Genomic DNA, 21,559 nt, shown 5'->3' with positions numbered 1-21,559 from the left:
GGACAGCTCTGAGGGATTTATGGTAAAGATGCTACCCACATTCAGAGGAAGGACTGCAGGAGAGGAAACATATAAGAAAAGCAACTGCTTGAAGGTATGGGTCGGGGTGGACATGATTGGGGATGTGCACTCGAAATTACCACACCAATGCAACCACCAACAATTTGGAAATTGGTCTTGATCAAGGACACATGACAAAACCAGTGGAAATGTGCGTCGGCCATGGGTGGGGGGAGTGCGGGGGGTGAAGGGGGAAAGTAGGAGCATGAATCATGTAACCATGTTAAAAATGATTATTAATAAATGTTAAAAAAATAGGAGGTAACAAGTAGGGGATGAGGAAAAGTCTTGTGTGTCTGCTGTTACTTGAGATGGCTCTAGAACAGGAGTTCTTAATCTTGGATCTGGGAATTTGTCTTTAAAATTATTTTGATAATTGATTTTTGGTATAATTGATTTCATTTGTAATATTTATTCATTTAAGAACATTACTCTGAGGTAGAGTCTGTAAGCTTCACTAGTTCCCCCAAGGGGATCCAACACATAAAAAAGCTCCTCAATATATTTATAAAATTGACTGAAAAGGCAGCACATCATAGTGGAACATGAGATGAGCATGGAGGCAGGGGGCTCATATCATGTAAAGGGAACAAATGAGCTACTTTATCTGGATTGAAGAGTGTGTGAGGAAGAGTAATGTGTGATCAGCCCAGAAAGAGTAAGTTGAAGCCAGACTATGAAGGGCTTTAAATAGCAAATAGAGGAGTTTATCTTTTCCTAGAGGCAACAGGATGTCATCAAAGCTTCTTGACTAAGTGGTTTTTAGTAATAGCAGTTTTGTAGCTGTGTGGGAGATGGATAAAACTCAATTTTTCAATTACCAGGCAGTTGACCCAGCCCCAAAAATTTCTGTTTGTACAACTGACTGGTTTATATTACAATAACAAAATCAGCACATGAGCACATGCACAGACACACACAGATACACACACAAAATGAAATGTCAGATAACTTTCTGTTGAATCTTAGAGGAAAAGTAAAAGGATGGCAAAAGTATAGCATATTAGACAATTTAATGTGAAATTGTATGGTACAGACAATATGAGAGTCTTTAGAAGATGAGTTCAGTAATCACAAATAGCTTCATGAAAGAGCTGAGATTTGAACTGGTGCTTGAAAGATTGGATAAAACTTTGGATAGTTATAGGGGAAATAGAGTATATTCCAGGCAAGGAACTAACTACAGTGTATAAAAGCAGAAAAGAATGAGTATAGTGTGTTTTATGGAACATTGAGGAGCCTGACTTGACTATGAAAGAAAATGTACATTGTTGGAATTTTTTAAAAAAATAAATCTTATATATAAATACAACTTTAACTTTTTTAAATTTTTAATATTTTAATTTTTTAGAAAAATTTTCCATGGTTACATGATTCATGTTCTTACTTTCCCCTTCGACCCCCCTTCACCTCATCCAAAGCATTTCCACTGGTATAAACATGTGTCAATGATCAAGACCTATTTCCATATTATTGATAGTTGCATTGGTGTGGTTGTTTCAAGTCTACATCCCCAATCATGTCTGCATCAACCCATGTGTTCAAGCGGTTGTTTTTCTTCTGTATTTCCACTTCTGCAGTTCTTCCTATGAATGTGGGTAGCATTCTTTTCCATAGATCTCTCAGAATTGTCCTGGGTCATTGCATTGCTGCTAGTATAGAAGTCTATTACATTCGATTTTACCACAGTATATCAGTCTCTGTGTACAATATTCTTCTGGCTCTGCTCCTTTCACTCTGCATCAATTCCTGGAGGTCTTTCCAGTTCACATGGAATTCCTCCAGTTTATTATTCCTTTGAGCACAATAGTATTCCATCACCAACAGATACCATGATTTGTTCAGCCATTCCCCAATTGAATGGCATACCCTCGTTTTCCAGTTTTTTGCTACCTCAAAAAGCGCAGCTATAAATATTTTTGTGCAAGTCTTTTTATCTATGATCTCTTTGGGGTACAAACCCAGCAATGGTATGGCTGGATCAAAGGGCAGGCATTCTTTTAGAGCTCTTTGGGCATAATTCCAAATTGCTATCCAGAATGGATCAGTTCACAACTCCACCAGCAGTGCATTAATGTCCCAATTTTGCCACCTCCCCTCCAACATTTATTACTCTCCCCTAGGGTCATTTTAGCCAATCTCCTAGGTGTGAGGGGGTACCTCAGAGTTGTTTTGATTTGCATTTCTCTAATTATTAGATATTTAGAACACCTTCTCATGTGCTTGTTGATAGTTTTGATTTCTTTAGGTGAAAATTGTCTATTCATGTCTCTTGCTCATTTATCAATTGGGGAATGGCTTGATTTTTTATACAATTGATTTAGCTCCTTGTATATTTGAGTAATTAGACCTCTGTCAGAATTTTTTGTTATAAAGATTTTTTCCCAATTTGTTGTTTCCCCTCTGATTTTGGTTACATTTTTTTTGTTTTTTAATTTAATATAATCAAAATTATTTATTTTACATTTTGTAATTTCTTCTAACTGTTGCTTGGTTTTAAAATCTTTCCTTTCCCAAAGATCTGATAGGTATACTATTTTGTGTGCACTTAGCTTATTTATAGTTTCCCTCTTTATATGCAGGTCATTCATCCATTCTGAATTTATCTTGGTGTAGGGTGTGAGATGTTGATCTAAACCTAATCTTTCCCATATTGTTTTCCATATTTCCCAGCAGTTTTTGTCAAATAGTGGATTCATGTCCCAAAAGTTGGGCTCTTTGGGTTTATCATACACTGTCTTGCTGACATTGTTAACCCCAAGTCTACTCCACTGATCCTCTCTTCTGTCTCTTAGCCAGTACCATATTGTTTTGATGACTGCTGCATTATAATATAGTTTAATATCTGGTACTGCTAGGCCACTTTCCTTCATGGTTTTTTTCATTATTTCCCTTTATATTCTTGATCTTTTGTTCTTCCAAATGAACTTTGTTATAATTTTTTTTATTTAGTAAAAAAAAAATTTGTTAGATTGATAGGTATGGTACTAAATAAGTAAATTAATTTGGGTAGAATGGTCATTTTTATTATGTAAGCTCATCCTATCCATGATCAATCAATGTTTTTCCAATTGTTTAGATCTAGTTTTAATTGTTTGGAAAGTGTTTTGTAGTTGTATTCATATAATTCCTGTGTTTGTCTTGGTAGATAGATTCCTAAATATTGTATATTGTCTAGAGTGATTTTAAATGGTGTTTCTCTTTCTAACTCTTGCTGCTGTGATGTGTTAGAAATATATAGAAATTCTGATAATTTATGTGCATTTATTTTGTATCCTGCAACAATATCTCCAAAATAATTTAGTGAAAGAACAAATCATAGAAATAATTAATAATTTTATTAAAGACAATGACAATGATGAGACTTCTTACCTAAAACCATGGGATGCAGCCAAAGCAGTTCTAAGGGGAAAATTTATATCACTGAGTGTATATATTAACAAATTAGGGAGGACAGAGATTAATGAATTGGACATGCAACTTAAAAAAACTAGAAAGTAAACAAACTAAAAATCCTCAGAAGAAAACTAAATTAGAAATATTAAAAATCAAAGGAGAAATTAATAAAATTGAAGTAAAAGAACTGTTGAATTAATAAATAAGACTAGAAGCTGGTCTTTTGAAAAAACAGATAAAATAGACAAAGTACTGGCAAATCTAATAAAAAAAGAAAAAAGAAAACCAAATTAACAGTATCAAACATGAAAAGGGAGACCTCATCTCTAATGAAGGGGAAATTAAGGCAGTCACTAAAAACTATTTTGCTCAATTATATATGCAATAAATAGCGCAATCTAGGTGATATGGGCAAATATTTACAAAAATATAAATTGCCTAGGTGAAAAGCAGAAGAAATAAAATACTTAAATAATCCCATATCAGAAAAAGAAATTGAACAAGCCATCAAAGAACTCCCTAAGAAAAAATTGCCAGGGCCTAATGGATTCACAAGTGAATTCTATTAAACATTCAAAGAACAATTAATCCCAATTCTATACAAATTATTTGATATAATAAGCAAAGAAGGAGTCCTACCAAATTCCCTTTATGACACAAATATGGTGCTGATTCCAAAGCCAGGGAGATCAAAAACAGAGAAAGAAAACTACAGATCAATTTCCCTAATGAACATAGATGCAAAAATCTTAAATAGAATACTAGCAAAAAGACTCCAGGGGGCAGCTGGGTAGCTCAGTGGATTGAGAGCCAGGCCTAGAGATGGGAGGTTCTAGGTTCAAATCTGGCCTCAGACACTTCCCAGCTGTGTGACCCTTGGCAAGTCACTTGACCCCCATTGCCTACCCTTACCACTCTTCCACCTATGAGTCAATACACAGAAGTTAAGGGTTTTAAAAAAAAAAGACTCCAGCAAGTGATCGAGAGGGTTATCCATCATGATCAAATGGGATTTATACCAGGAATGCAAGGATGGTTCAACATTAGGAAAACCATCCACATAATTGACCATATCAACAATCTAACAAATAAAAATCACATGATTATCTCAATAGATGCTGAAAAAGCCTGTGGCAAAATTTAGTACCCATTCCTAATGAAAACACTAGAAAGTATAGGAATAGAAGTACCTTTCCTAAAAATAATAAATAGTATATATCTAAAATCATCAACAAGCATCATGTGCAATGGGAATAAATTAGAAGCCTTCCCAATAAGATCAGGCATGAAACAAAGATGCCCATTATCTCCTCTATTATTTAACATTATACTAGAAACACTAGCAGTAGCAATTAGAGAAGAAAAAGAAATTGAAGGTATTAAAATAGGCAATGAGGAGACTAAGCTATCACTCTTTGCAGATGATATGATGGTCTACTTAAAAAATTCTAGAGAATCAACTAAGAAGCTAGTAGAAATAATCAACAACTTTAGCAAAGTTGCAGGATACAAAATAAATGCACATAAACCATCAGCATTTCTATATATTTCCAACACAACTTTAACTTTTTGGTGAATTCTAGCTTTTAGATAATTTATCTTTTCATGTCTTCCATTTTTGTAGTTGCTATTTATTTTATTTTTTTAACATTTATTAATATTCATTTTTAACATGGTTACATGATTCATGCTCCTACTTTCCCCTTCACCCCCCGCTCTCCCCCCACTCATGGCCGATGCACATTTCCACTAGTTTTGTCATGTGTCCTTGATCAAGACCTATTTCCAAATTGTTGGTGGTTGCATTGGTGTGGTAGTTTTGAGTCCACACCCTCAATCATATCCACCCTGACCCATGCGTAGTTGCTATTTTTTAAATTAAAGCTTTTTAAAACAATTTAAAATTTTTTCCTTATTTTATTCCAGTAACAAATCTACACGAGTTTTCCAAGCTTATATGTTTCATGTTGTCTATCTCCCCTCTTCCCTTCCCTCACTTATAGTTGACAAGAAATTCCACTGAGCTTTACATATATAATCACCCAAACCGATTTTCTTATTGTTCATTTTTGTAATTTTTTTCTTTTAAAACCATATACCCAAATAAACAAGTGATAAATCATGTTTTCTTCTGTATTTCTGCTTTAATAGTTCTTTCTCTAGATATGGAAAGCATTCTTTTTGTATGTCCCTCAGAATTGTCCTAGATCATTGTATTGCTGTTAGTAAAGCTTTACTTTTTAATAAGAGAAATTTATTTTCTTTCTTCCTTCTTCCCTCTTCCTTCCCCTTAATAGTAATAAATAGATATATAGTCACGTAATACAAATTCTTATATTGTATTTTTGGTTTATTATACTGTTGGCACAAAATGAAAGATGAGAAAACCCACTTTACAAGTGGTAGTGTTTTCCATACTGCATCAGTCTTATTATACTTAGCCTACAGTTACAGTAGTCTGCATAAGTATATGTCTGTTTCTTCAGGATTTTTTTTTCTTTCTTGATTTGTAGAAATTCAGGAGACGAGTCCAAGAATCTACTCAAGTGCTAAGAGAACTGGAAATTTCCTTAAGAACCAATCACATTGGGTAAGTGTTATGTTTTTATCTTGTGGCTCTGAGGTCTGCCTGGGATGAACCTTCATTACGTAAAAATGGTATCATTAGTTCTAAGGAATGAAATTGTTTCCTTTCTGGTCATTCAAATAAAAAAGCTGAGATCAGGTGGTAAGTGCTCCAACAGTTTATTTTGCATAAATGAGCTCTTCTGTTGTTCCCTGTAAAAGTACTAAGAGAAGAAAGGGTTGGTGGCCCTTGATTCAGTGACTGGGTGCAATCATCTTGACTCCACAGTCCCTTGTTAGGCTGCTCTGAATAAAGCCAAATAAAAACAAGTTAGGCAGAAATGAGTATGTGCTGAATTGCAGTGGTGGTCCCAGATCTGCAGACTAACTTATTTCAAAGCTTTATGGATCTCCAGCCCGGTTGTAGATGACATATGCATGCAGTGTTACCCCTTTCTTCAGTTTGTTGAAGTCCCAATATGATGAGAAGAAATTGGTAGGCACTCGGTGTTCTTCCTGCTTCTTATAAACTTATAAACTATTAGAATCTGCCCTACATTGATACCAAAGGGTATGATCCCTCCTTAAAAAAGTACTGGGGTAGAGACAGCTAGATGGCTCAGTGAATAGAGCGCCAGACCTAGAGTCAGAAGGACCAGGGTTCAAATTTGGCTTCAGATATTTCCTAATGGTGTAACCCTGGGCAAGTCACTTGACCCCAGTTGTCTAGCCCTTGCCCTTCTGTCTTAGCATGCTTACTCAGATAGAAAGCAAAGGTTTAAAAACAAACAAATAAAGGATTAGGGACCTCTAAGTTAAATAACATAGAACACTTTTTTTTATCATCTAACAGCATAATTACTTTCCTCTAGCAAATAGGCTAGTGTATACTTGTTCTCAGAATATATTGATTGACTAGTAATTTAAAGACTGAATCAATAAGGTGTCATGGTGTAGTTGGAAGAATACGGACTTAAAAGTTAAATGACCTGGATTCTAAGGCTGGCTTTGCCTCCCAAGATCTTTAGCTTGGAGATCTGAATCAACTTTGGCAGATTACAGGTTTCTAAGAATCAATTTTATCTGTAAAAAAAGAGATTTTAATTAGATTTTCTCCAAGGTCCCATCCACCTCCAGAATTAAATAATTTGGTATTTTTATATTTTACTAATTGTTTTAGTTGAAAATTTTGTTACAGATGAACAACTTTACATTCTATTCCCAAAATCTCAATGCTTCTATTCTACCTGCAAAGGCAGATGTTTCTGTTCACATTTTTTTTCTAATTGAACTGAGATAGGCTTAAATATTACTATGCCTCTCTTTCTACATGTGTAAAAAGAGGAACTTGTACTCCAAAACTTCAAAAATCCCTTTTAGCACTAAACCCTTGAACCTATGAAATTACAAATGGTTTAACTCTACAGACATTTTTAAAATATACACCTTTATAATAAACTTCCCTAAACTACTACCATGAAAGGCAATGTTTTTTTTTAAGTGATGGAGAAAAAAATGCCTATCTTCTCAGTGTGTCATTGGCTGAGATGTTCAGAAGCCTGGCTGACTCTGTTTCAGAGTTTCTATTCATTAACCTCTGTCCCGAGAGACTATGACAAAGGAATGGAAGTACATTCATGCTCTAAAGTCTTTCTCTGAAAAAGAATGAGAGACCTCGGGCTGAGGAACAAATATTATGAGACATATTTGTGGGGCGATGGTGGTGATGAGTTGATGTATCCAATAGTCTGAATTCAGGGAAGTCACATGTGTTTTGCTCTTTGTGGATTGGGATCCACAATTCACTCTGAGGGCCAAGCCTGAGAAGTTGGCATCTTTCCTTGACAAAGAATGGGGGGGTAAGTTGAGTCCAGGATTTCCACAAAATGTCAGAATGCATTTCTTGAATGTTGCTAAAATCAAATGAAATTGACCATCACATTCCGAGGCAAGACCATCATTTCTAATGCAAAATTAGCACAATGGAAGAGGCTCTGTTTGGAAAGAAGTTGGAACAATCTGCAAGCAATTGAGATGGTTGGTTATTCAAAGTAGTGCTGGAATTTCAGAAGTACAGACTTTGTCCTTGCAATTTTCTCTCAGTCTTCATATGAAATAACCCTCTAAAAGTCTCAACTGTAGTTGCAAAGAAATCAATGAGGGTGAATTAAAGGGCTGTGTCCAGGCAAGTATAGGAATATCTGTATATAAAGTTGGCTTAGCATATGATGTAAGCATTTCACTTTCTACTCCAGTAGATAATACTATTGAATTAGATGACAAAGGAAAAAGAAAATATTCACTCATATGGTAACATGGCTAATGAGAACTAGATTTTTGATGTCTAATTTGGAAGGTTAAAGTTTTTTGTAATTGCCTCCTTTTTCAGTATCATTACCTGGCATTGCACTACAAGTATTTGCATCATACAATTCTCCCAAAGAACTTCCCAGGTTCAAGAAACTTGTCAGCTACTTTGAAGTTAGAGGCATCAGGATTCTCTTAGAATAGACTCTCTTAGTTATATTGATATGTCAAAGAGATTATGGTTCTCCAAAGAAGAAATCAAAAGACACCTTTTCTAGGATGCTTGTTTTGGAACAGTTATTCTTGGCATAGAGGAATTGTGTTCTGCTGTATGAAGTGTTGGGCTTGAGTTATGGAGACTTGGATACAGATCCTGCCTTTAACTCTCAAATAGCTGTGTGTTCCTGGACAAGTCACTAAACATATGTAGGTGAATTGGGCAGTTTCCTTGTATTTATCTGCTAAACCATCAACAGATTCCTTCTGCTGTGTACTTTCCCTACAGTGATAAATCACAGATCTTTTAGTATTCCTGTTGTGCTTCAAACCCACAAAGAGGGAAGATTTTTGAGGTTGGTGGTATGAGACTTTGGGAGAAATAACAGCCTAAGTTGCAGAGTTTTAAAAGAGAGGATCCCTTTGGTAATTATTTGTAAACCTGAGACTCTACATCTTAGGGATTAGGAGAGATTTGATTCTTGAGAAAGGAAATCAATTTCCCTTTTGATAAATCACATTGGTAGAAGTTGGGCTAGAAATAATGCCAGTCTCTTCTTTTTGGGGTCTAGAATACTAGAGAAGAAAAAGGATTCCAATTCATGAAAATATTGAAAATGTCTTAAAATACCCTTAAGCCAAATCAAAAGGTGTTACATGAATGCCTTACAGTATAAATAAATATATGTAATGATGCAGATATCATGATGATATAATAAAATAGCTAACATAGTACCTTAATTTTTTCAGAGTACTATGCCTATATTATTTCATTTGATCTCCTAAACAGCCCTATTAAGATTCTACTCACCCACATGTATGCTTTTCAGCTGTCTTCTACATGTTACCTTCCCCTATTATTGTATAAGTTCCTTGAGGACAGGTAGTTTTTTAAGGAGGGAGACTAAGTAGAGGCTTATATTTGTGTCCCTACTTGGGGCACCATGCCTAGCACATAATAAGTGCTTTATAAGTTTTTATTGCCTAACTGCCATTTTACAGGTGAGTAAACTGAGGCAAACAGGGCTTAATGGCTTTTCCAAGATGAGAAACTATGTCTGAGGCAGCATACAAACTCCCTTTGTACTATCTTCTCTCCACTAGGCCATTTTATTATCTCATATGAGTCTTCCATTGTTATGCTGAAACTATTCTCCTGGGGAGATTTTTTAAAAACACAGGTTGTCTCCCACAATAGAGAAGGGAAATTCATTTTATAGAAACTTAGGTAAACAATTGAGGATGTTCTAGAAACCACTCACATTACTTTATGGCCCCTCTTCCCTATTTTGAGCCCACAGCTGGGGCCACGGTACAATGGGGAAAGAGAGGGAATACGCGTTTATATGATGTTTACTGTGTGCCAGGCACTATGCTAAGCACTTTTACAAGTATTATCTCATTTGATCCTCACAAAAGTGCTGTTATTATCTTCATTTTACATGTGAAGAAATTGAGGAAAACAGAGGTTGACTTGGCTAGAGATACATAGCCAGTAAGTGTCTGAGGCTGGATTTGAACTTGAATCTTCCTGATTTCAGACCCAGCGCTCTATTTACTGAGCTCTATTAATTGCCGCTGTCATAGGGAAATCTTGCAAACAGCTATAGGGAAACAAGAGCAACTGAAGGAGGAGCAAGCCCAAGAAGATAACCTTTCAGCCTTTTCCTGCCTTCCCTGACAGATTACAGGAGCAAAGAGAGCCATAGTTAAGACAGAGGAGCAAGGCAGAGTAATAGTCAAAGTTGGCCACCAATATAATAATGATATTAACTTAGGCTCATGTCTTTTCAGTAAACTTGCTTCCCATTGGTGCATGTAGAGGCTTGGGTGAAGATGAATATGTTCTGAATTGTGAGGAAAGAGGATAGGTCCCAAATTCACCTTCAGCACTGTGCTATCCTAGCTGAGTCACACAGAGAGCAACTTAGGAATAATATACTAAACATTGCAGAAACAATGACTAGAGGCAGCTGTACTCCCATTCCTACTTTTTATCCCAGCTCTTTTTTAAAATCTCCATTTCCCTTTCTATCCCTACTATTTCCTTGACAATCCCTCTTTTGGTTGGGACATGCCCAAATGCAAATTTATGACATAAGATAATTGCCCTGAAGCTGTGAGGTATCGAGTAAATAATGTGTGCTGTCAGAGCCAGGAATAATTCTACTTTCCAAAATGTATAATTACCTAATTTGAATCCTTTTGTAAAGGGAGATGTATAGGAAAATGTGTTGAACATGCACAGTGGTTTAAAAAAAAAGAAGAGGGAATTGCTTGTTGTGGGAATTCTGATTTTATGGCTAAGTCATTTGCATGATTATTTACATATTTCAGTACTTCAAGGATGTGTGATTTCATCCATGTGGTTATGACTCCACCAATGTAGATGACAACCCCTCCACCCACCAAGCCTTGGTAGACATTTAATGAGTTGCTTGGGCTAAAGAAAATGAATCACTTGGTGGCCAACCCTGTGATGAGTTTCTCTGAACTTGGCTTGGCTGTTATTTAGAAACAAACCTGCAACTTGGTGGAACCTGCCTGAACTTGGTCCCCCCTGGCATAGTCTCTAAGAAGTCCTTCTCCTTTCTTAGCCCAGGTTAACATGAAGAATTGGAGTAGGATATTAGTAGAGGAGGGATTATTTACCCAGATCTGTAGAAAGGAGGTATCTTCTTCTCATATATTTATATTTAATAAGGTAGTGCATGACTCCTTGGTGTCTTTTTTGTTCTTTGGCCATGGTTGATGTCTTATTTCTTTCATTCCTTTTTTTCCCTCACTTTTCCAACAGACTCCATAACTTAAATACTTTAGTACATCTTGGCTTTTATCAAAGCGTGGGTACTTTCTGCAACCTTTCAGATCACAACCCATCCACATCCTTTGAACCTATGTGAGTCTTGTCTGTGCCCTCTCTAATTTTTCCATAGAAGTTCATAGGTCTCTTGACATTTCATGAAGACTAGTTGAGGTTGCAAAGGCATCCCGGAAAGGCTTCATATGGAAAGTGACACTTGAGCTAAGGTTCAGTATAAAATAATCATATAAAAGACCCCAAAACACCCTGAAGTCACACACTGGAATAAAAGAGGTACAGGTTGAGCATGTGGAAAATGAAGGGCAAAAGAAAAAAACTTTTCTGTTTTGATCATGTAATATTCCCTTTATTGCCTCTGCAGTCATTCTGGAATCCCCTATCAATGTAAATTGTGGCTTCTTTTTCAAGATCCAGTCTCTGTTCTTAGGTGCTACCAATAGTGATTAGAATCAATTAGTCACAGTTGCTTTTCTAAGTTGCTGAAAGGAGAGCAGCTGGGAAGCACAGTGGACAGAGCAACAGGCCTGGAGGCAGGAGGAACTGTGTTCAATTCTGACCTCAGATACTTCCTAGCTTTTTGATCCTGGGCAACCTTGATTGCCTAAACCTTGCCAATTTTCTGTCTTAGAACCGATACGAAGACAGAAGATAAAGGTTAAAAAAAAAAATCTAAGTTGCAGAAAGGCTACAGAACTAGGACAAAGGAAGAAAATATTGCAGCTTTGGATTGGAGGTGGGGCAGGGAGGAATATAGGCAAGAACTATAAACTACAGCTGAGCACTAATGGCAACCATCTCCTATATAATCTATACCAATGGTATTAACCTCCCAAAGAAACAGAGGCCACTAAACTGTACATAAGAATCCTTTTAGGCTGCTTATTGCCTTAGGAAACTATAGATGTTTATGTATTTCTTTCTTTATGAATATGTATGTACTTTAAAATCAGATAGGAAAATAAAGCAATAATTTATAAATACTCTGGTAATGGCTAAGAAATAGAAAAGTAGATCAGTGAAACATAACAGATACAAGAAATAGCTGTAAAAGATTATAGTGTAAGTTTTTGGAATAAGAATTCACTATTTTTTTAACAATTATTGGGAAAACTGGAAAGCAGTTTGACAGAAATTAGCTACTGAAATATTGGGGATTATTATTGATGTTGTTGAGGAGGATGCTGTGATAAAGTACTTTGCTGATGTTCACAGAAGTATCTTTCAGCACTCCCTTCAGAAGGAAAGCCAGGAGTGACTTCCCTTCACCATGCCAGTATGTAACTTACTTGAAGATTATATATTTATAAAAAATATATATTTATATTTAACAGATATAAGTATAAGGATCAGTAACAAGGAAAGCATTAACACTAATAGGGAACTATATCCACCCACTCTCTCTGTTTGACTCACAGCAAACTCTTCTGTGTCTTCAAGCTACTCTGAAACTGGTAGCACTTATTAAAAACCCCAAAACGCCATCTGACTACAACCTAACTATAATCCTTATTAAAATTAACTTAATATTATTAAAGATGTCTCCAAGTAAACACAGAGTCAGTCAGCCCAATATGGCAGAGGCTGGCTGACCAGAGGGTTACTCTTAGATGGCACATCACACAGAGTCCAGGCAAATAGGCCTTTTATCTTTCTTCTCTCAAAACCATTCTCCAACAAAGCAGATATTACAGATTCTTCTCCACAATGGTTTCTAATGGTAAAGAGGGTAGAGAAACCTCTTAAGATGGTTTAAAGTTCTCTCTCCCCTATATACAGCAAAGAACAAGGTCTAAGTTGTCTATCTTCACCAGAAGACAGAGTGAGAGTCTCTCAGAAGCTCTGACCAACTGTCAGATCCTTTCCTGTTTCCTTCCTTCCAAGTTTTGATCTTATGCACAGCACTCTGCCTTGCCTGCATCCTCATAGACCCCTTTCTCAAAGTTCTTATCAATATCTAATCAATATATTTCCTAATCCATTTCTAAAATACAGAGATAAGATCAAATAGACACATGACTTAGGCATAAAGGAAGAAAACATAAGCTTATTGGAAGAACAGGGAACATGTTAATTATCAGATTTATGTATAGAAAAAAGACTTTAGGAATAAACATGAGATAGAAAGCATCATGAGATATAAAATGGATAATTTTGAATACATTAAATTGAAAAGTTTTTGCACAAATAAAACTAATGTAGCCAAGAGTAGAAGGAAAGCAGTAAGTTGGGAAGAAATTGTTATAGTTCCCCAGATAGAGGTTTCATATCTAAATATATAGCGAATTTTGTCAAATACATAAGAATGTGAGCCATTTCCCAACTAACAAATGGTCAAAAGATATGAACAAACAGTTTTGGATGAAGAAATAAAAGCCATATATATATATATATACTCTGGATCATTATCAATTAGAGAAATACAAATCAAAACAACTTGGAGATATCTCACCTATAAGATTGGCTAAAATGATAATAGGGGAAAATGACAGATCTTGGAAGGAGTATGAAAAATGAGAACCCTAACAGTAGTTGGTGGAACTGTGAATTGATCCAGCCATTTTGGAGAGCAATCTGGAATTATGCTCAAAGGATTATAAAACTGTGTACACCTTTTGACCCAGAAGTATCACTATTAAGTTTTTTACTTAAGATGATCTAGGAAAATGGAAAAGAAACTATATTTTCTGAAGTATTCATAGCATCTCTCTCTGTCGTGACAAAGAACTAGAAAAATGAAGGGATGTCCATCAATTGTGGAATGTCTGAACAAGTTGCGGCAAACGATTATGATGGAATATCACTGTGCTATAAGAAATGACAAACAAGTATATTGTGGAAAACCATGGAAAGATAAGATCTAAATGAAATTATGAAGAGTGAAATGAGCAGAACCAAGAGAATATTATATGCAGTAATGAAAATATTGTTTGAAGAATGAGTTGTGCTATGTCTACCTCCGGAGAAAGAACTGATAATAGAAATAAGTAAGATCTAGTTTATATAGGGAATTAGCTGGGTATTTATTTTTAATTTTTTTTGCTTATGATGAGAATTTTAATTAATTTACAAATTTACTTTTTTTCAGCTACACATAGAAACAATTTTTTCTCCCTCCCTCCCTTCCCCCCATCCCCAAAGTCTTGTTATAGGTTATACAAAGCTTTCTTGCAATACATATCTCTGTATTGCTCATGCCTTGACAGAAGACACATATCATACTTTTAAAAAAAAAATCACAAAGGAAATAGAGTGGAAGATGAAATGCTTTGATCTGCCATCAGACTCCAACAGTTTCCTCTTTGGATATGGATAGCATTTTTCATTATGGGTCTGTGATGAGATTTTTAATCCGTTGCTACAACAATTTTATTTTTTTGGTATTGGATTGAAAGCCATTCTGGCTTAATGCTGAACTGAAAGCTTGCAATACCTTAAGGTTACCCCTATATCACTATGGCCTATTAAAATAAGACTTGAAGCTTACAGAAGGATATAGGAGAGCCAACACAGCATAAATCATGAAGTGCTAAACAGATATTAGGAAGAACTATGTTCAAGTCTTGTCTAAGACATTTAGTTACTAAGTGACATGGGGAAGCTCCCTTACCTTCTACTGTTTCAATTCCTCATTTGCTTAAATGAGGGGTTTGGGACTTCATGGCCCCTAAGTTGTTTCCAACTTTAAAACTACAGTTCTGGGACTTTCATGACAGATCTTTTGCAAATAACCATTTTTTTTTCAATCTTAATCTTAAAAAAATCTTCTTTTAATTAGTTAATTAATTAAGACTATTTTTCCATGGTTCTATGATTCATGATTTTTCCCACATTTCTTACCTCCCCACCTCCCAGTTAGCTGGGTATTTAAATGCAACAAACTAATTAAAAGAAATCAGATAGGAGCTATATTTTAGTGTAGTTTGGGCTAATTGAGGAATGGTGTTGGGCCACATGTTTGACACCTCTGGTCTATAGAGAATGAATTGATGAATTCCCCCTTAGAAATACAGGAACTTTCTCCTTCCTTTTATTCTACCTGGCGGTGACTCTTTCAGGCTTAGACTTAGGATGCCCAAGGACAGGAAAAGTCCATGAAGGCCACATAGAGGTAGGTAGTATAATAAACTCTTATTTTATGAGTCCAGACTTTAGGATACAGATGTATATAAAATGGCTACAAATTGGCATTTTGAGGCAATGATTGCATCTATTTGGGTTTCTCCGTCAGCCTGTCCTGCATCTTTTCATCCTGAGGATCATAATGATAGAAACTTTAAGGAACCTTCCAGTTCATTTAGTCCAACATCAATTTACTGAAGAGGAAACAGAGAGCTGTGGAAGTGAAGTGATTTGTCCTAGGTTACATAATAATAAGAAGCAAAGTCAGTAAACAAAACTCAGATCCTTTGGCACCAACTACAATGTTTTTTTCTACTGTATTCTACTGCCGCCTGTGTACTATCTTTTCTGCTCTCTGGCTATAGCTCTATGTTATAGATACTCCTAAGAGAAGTTTAGAGAGTGGCATGGTAACAGTTAGTTGGCAAGCATTTCTTAAGCACTTAGAATGTGCCAGGTGCTGTGCTAAGGATAGAAAAGCAAAAATGTGTTTCCTGCCTGTCAAGAAGCTCACATTCCAATGCCGGTGACAACATGCAAATAACTTTGTATTGTTGTTTAGTTGTTTTTCAGTCTCATCCAACTCTTTGTGACTCCATTTGGGGTTTTCTTGGCAAGGATACTAGAGTAGTTTGCCATTTTATAGATGAGGCAAACAGGATTAAGTGACTTGCCCAGGGCCACACAGCTAGTAAGTGTCTGAGACCAGATTTGAACTCAGGAAGATGAGATTTCCTGACTTTAAGCCCTTTACCCACTGTACCATCTAGCTGCAAATAGCTATGAATATACAGAGTATATACTGAAAAGGTGAAAAAGGGCTTGGGAACATTTGGTGGTATTTGGGCTATGCAGTCGTTATATAGTTTCAGAGGACTGAGACTAACATGTTAATAGAAGGACTAAAAACTTTGGTATTTTGCTCTAGAGACTTCTAATGAATGTCTACCCTTGACTGAAATCTGTATATAAATCTTTTTTCAGAGAAGAATCAATAAAAATGACAATGGCCAAGGAGTATATATTCATTCATTTCCTTATTTCTTTATTTCTTTGTTTGTTTTAATTTTAATATTGAATATTTTCCCCTAGTTATATCTTTCATGTTCTTTCCCTCTCCCCCAAATCCCCCTAACCCTAGGGGTATATATTTAAAGAGCATCTGAGAATTAGATTTTGAGAGTCTTACTGTCTTTCCAGTCTACATGCTAGTTTCTTTAAAAAAATAAATAAGTAAAAGCTTTTTTTTTTTTTTGCTATTTCTCACTCTCTAATTATCAACATTTTTAAAATGCCAATATGTCCCAAGGCCTAATCACAGTAGCAATAGTTAACAATAAGTCAAATTTTTAACAAATCTAGGAACAGATTCTGTCAAATTAACTCTGTGGGGGGTTGGAAATGTTTACTTGACCAGTAGCAGCTGGGCTGATTTGGAGTCATTGTCATGATAAAGATATATTGTTATTCATAACTTATGGTGTTTCCTAAACATTTTTAGCTTGTGTCACAACCTTAAATCTCACTTAAGACACTCAGAGATTTGTACTGTCATCTTATGAGCACCATGAGGACCTATTCAGACTAGCTTAAGTGGAAAATAAGAAGCAAGTTTAACTCTTCTTCTAGGAGTCTCAGTAGGCCTGGATCCAGTCAATGGACAGAATAGAACCAGATGGACCAGGACCGGAGGCTGGTAATAAAAATTGTGAAGGGCAGATTCCAGGATTTCTCTATCCCTTTTTCCTCTCAGTAAGCATAAATGGAAGCCCTTCCATAAAGGAAGCCCATCATTTTGTTAGTCATCTATTCTCATCACATCACTGTTGTTTTTACAGATTACAAGTGTTAGGCACTGGATTTCAAAGAACAGAAAAATAGACCCATTTTCCATCAGCCAATGAGAGGTTTTATTGAGCAACATGAAAACCACTCCAGGAACACATACTCATGAGTTACATGGGCCCTCTGCCTCATTGCTTCACTGCCATCTAAAGCCGCTGTTTTGATCTATTTTGGGGAATTGAAGCTACACATGTCTAGCCAGAATCCTTGCAATAAACGCAATTCAGGTCACTGACTGGTTCTGGATGGTCAATAGAAGTTAAGAGGCTATGGGAAATTTGTACCAAGGCAGACAAAAGCACCTGGACCCTTTAATCCAGGGGAGTAAACTCCAGCTACTTTTGAATACTCCAGGCAAGGTTAAATACAGGACTTGGAAGAATTCCTTTAGAGTCAGAGCCTGCACTCATGAATATCCACTTTAGCTATCTCTCTATCTTTTTGTCCTTACTCCCATTCTGGATGAATGAAAGGACTTGATGTAGTTGGCCTTGCATCATCCACAAGAAATATCATCTGTGTAATTAGGGACCAGTGCCTTGATTTCTTTGGAAGATTAAAAGCAAGGGGAATAACAACTGCATTGGAACACATTTTTCCTTAATGACTTTTATATATCAGTTCAGTAGAGATATTTAATTAATTAATCTTTGTGGTCTTGCTTTTTGGCAAAGGTTCATCTAAGTATCCCAAGTCATCCCCTTTCTAGAGATGAAGACAATGATATAATAAATATGTGGAACTCCTAAGCAGATTCTCTAGGATTTACTCCAAAGCTAGCAACACAGGGAGTATTGGAGCACTGAACCATAATGGTCCTGCTATACTTGTCTTATGCTTAGTTACTTAATTATTATTTCCCCTTCCCCTTGAATAATGATCATGTCAACTTATACTAATCAACTGGGTGCATTGTTTTGAAAAAGAAATAATGTGAACTCGAGAAATATATTTTATAAAAGAAAGATTGTATTTGTCATAATCTGGCAAATGTTATATGGTGACTGTAATTTTTTCAAAGCTCTTCATGTTCATGGAAAAAATTAAGCCAAATCGTTATGCCTATTGAATTTCAAGAAGCCCATAAACACTGGCCTGACTGACGTTGACTAGTTTGTTGGTTTCTACAGCTTGGTGTGCCAGAAGGGAGATGAGTGTGGATTTGGAATGAGGTCTGAACATTGGTGGTTGTGTCGTCATGTTACCCACTTGCTGAGTTCTCCATATAATCTTGGCCCCCTTCACCAAGTTCACTGCTGATCAATTTGTGGTGGAAAAAAGTACGACATTGACCAGCTTTCTTTTTTTAGAAAGTTCCATAGAGGTTTCCTGAAGCCTTCTAAATAGTAAAATGTATGCATGGCATGAGTATAAATTTACACTCCAGCTTTCCATGTGTAATGATTTGGTTGCTTTAGTTTCCATATGTAAAAGGCTACTTTTAACTCAAGTGAAAGATTAAAAGTTTTATTCCACATTTCCTTTCATACAATGAATATTTCTGAGAAAATGTGTCCACTGTTCCCTTCCTTCAGTAGAACACCATAAAGTAAACTGCTCTCTAATGATTTTTCTAACAGATGGGTCAGAGAGTTTTTGAATGAAGAGAACAAAGGCCTTGATGTTCTGGTGGAATATTTGTCATTTGCACAGTATGCAGTAACGTAAGTACAACTAAGCTTGTATGCATTGGGATTTTATGTGGTTACTGAGTGGTACTCAGTGGTACAATTCTGGACTGCATTAAAAGTAGAAAATGCAGAAGCAGATGTTATGTTTTTTTTTAAAGGTTTATTATAAATTGGAACAAATTATATAATTGGAATTATAGGTGGCTTTAAGACAGGGATCTAACAGGTGATAAAATGGCCTTAGAGGAGAAGCCATTCCTCCTCAAGAATTTTCTTAAAACTCACAACTAAATATGTTGTATTCTAGTTCCTAGACTGATCCTGTTATCTGAACTTTTGGTAAAATTTACACTAGTCTACATTTAAAGGAGAAATGATCTTTTTCTTTATGGTTTCTCCTCAGAAGAAAACATTCAGAGTAAGGAGGATATGTAGTGGCATCTTGATTTTCAGTGAAAGAACTTTTCTCTAGAATTTACTAGTAGTTTGTTTTTTCCTAATGCTACTTTTTTTAATAACAATACCTTATGTGATGTTTTGAGTCCCTAACTGATTATCTCTTTAATCTTCCCAATTTCTCTGGGAAGCAGTCAGGAGAATGCTATGATTATTCCTACCTGGAAGATGAAAAAACTGAAATACCAAAACTTGCTGAGTGAGTTTCAGCTTTGATGCCTCCCACGAATCATATGGGACAGACCAAGAAAAACAAATGAGCAAATTGCTACCCTCTTGAGAAATTCTCCTATAAAATATAAGCTGTGGTTCATAGTTTTCACTTCTAAAGGTTGTTTTCTTATCAACTCCCATCGTATCCAACTGCTTTACTTCCTCTTCTCTCACTCCATGTCTTAGTCAAAATAACATTGTCCTCTTATGTATATAGCCCATATGTTTTATTTTTAAATTTAGGGTTATCTTTATGGAACAGAAGAATGGGCTAAGTAGGTCCAGGTACAATTTTTAAAATGTCATAATATCCATTATGTACCCATTTTGTTTAATTCCGTATGTGTATAATAGTTCTTCACTAACATCTTACATTTAATTAAATTTAACAACCATTTATTAAATGTCTCCTGAATACCTTTGCACATGGTGCTATATACTGGGGGAAAAAAGACAAAAAGCAAACCTGCCAGTGCCCCAAAAGAACTTACATGCTATGCATTATGGACATTTTATTGTTCATGGGATAATTCTATTTTATTCCTATTGAATATAGAAGGCATGATTTTAGCTTCTTCCTTGAAATGTGGATAACAAGAAATATCTGAGTATAAGTGGCACATCCCAATTTTTTTCTTTTTGGAGATAAAAACGATTTTTTGAACTTGGTGTATGTTACTTCTTTAGTTGGCCCATTTCATTATCTTTGTGTAACAGAGAAGAACTAACTTGTAAAATTGTTTTTGCAGTATCAGGGTCTTAGAGGAGCTATATCTATGGTCTTATGAAAGGTCATAAAGTACCCCATCTTTTTAGAGTTCTGAGTATACTGCCTGAGAGTTCTACCAGACCAATTCAGACAGTTCCTCCCATTCATTTAAGGCCTCTATTAAATGAAAGACAATCATTTTTTTTAATAGTTCTGCCATTCTAGAAAAATTGAAACTACATCCTGAAACACTTAATGAAACAAGATTTAGAAAATGTACACAAGATACAAAATACTACCTTAAAAAAATTATTCCTTAAATAATATAAGTGTGAAGCAAGTTATCTTACCATTCATTCCAACATGATGAACATGAATAAAGACCTCAAAAAATGTCAGGGAAATAACAGTCTCTTACTTTAAACAGCAACATATTGGGAGGAGAGTTTTAAAAATATCAAAGAGAATCTGTAACTATAATGGTAATGTTTCACACATGGTTGGAGAGTCCTCTTGCCAACACACCAGGAGAAATACTCAGTCAGAGTTGATGGATAGGAATAAATTAGTACAAATGCAAAGTATCAATTTGTTGAAGCAAAATGAAGACAGCTGTAAGATCTATATTTTCTCCCTCCACTATGGCAGTGTTATGAGTTGGCAAATTAGAATTTTGTTATATGCATACATAAAAATAATACATGAGTGTTTAATTGTTCCTATATTATATCCCTGGGTTGTTCATTTATCCTTTTGTCTAGGTCCAATATTTACTACAATATGTTATTCAAACTAGCACCCAATTCCAATTCCTGTGAAATCCTTTTAGATGTGTTATTTTATTCCTCTGGGATTTACTGTACTAAAGAAAGCTAGGTGATGTAGAAAGGGTTGTGAACTTTGAATTAGGACTTCTGGATTTGAACACCTCTTTATGACTGAGGACGTCAGTCTGTCTGAAAGGCAGTTTTTTTTATATGTTTAAAATGAAATGATGAGATTTGTTCTACTTACCTCACAAGATATTGTAAGAAATTCCTTGTACTTTAAAATGCTATGTAAATATTAGCATTATTACTATAAAAATGGATGGATGGAAGAAAGAAAGAAGGAAAAAGAGAAAGAGAAAGAAAGGAAGGAAAGAAGGAAGGAAGGAAGGAAGGAAGGAAGGAAGGAAGGAAGGAAGGAAGGAAGGAAGGAAGGACTGTCTCTTATACA

At 35.6% G+C, this 21,559-nt stretch overlaps 1 protein-coding gene across 1 annotated transcript in view; it reads left to right on the top strand.

The window, feature by feature from the left end:
- The window catches only part of FMNL2 (formin like 2), a 421,529-nt gene that overhangs the window by 274,892 nt on the left and 125,078 nt on the right, over positions 1-21,559 (top strand). The window contains exons 4-5 of the mRNA XM_044669873.1: positions 5,970-6,046; positions 18,913-18,996. Coding sequence (XP_044525808.1) covers positions 5,970-6,046; positions 18,913-18,996 — 161 coding nt within the window. The remainder of the gene's footprint in view (positions 1-5,969; positions 6,047-18,912; positions 18,997-21,559) is intronic.

The sequence above is a fragment of the Gracilinanus agilis genome, chromosome 3, assembly GCF_016433145.1.
Source record: "Gracilinanus agilis isolate LMUSP501 chromosome 3, AgileGrace, whole genome shotgun sequence".
Lineage (NCBI taxonomy): Eukaryota > Metazoa > Chordata > Mammalia > Didelphimorphia > Didelphidae > Gracilinanus > Gracilinanus agilis.
This window is presented reverse-complemented; position numbering and strand designations above follow the sequence as displayed.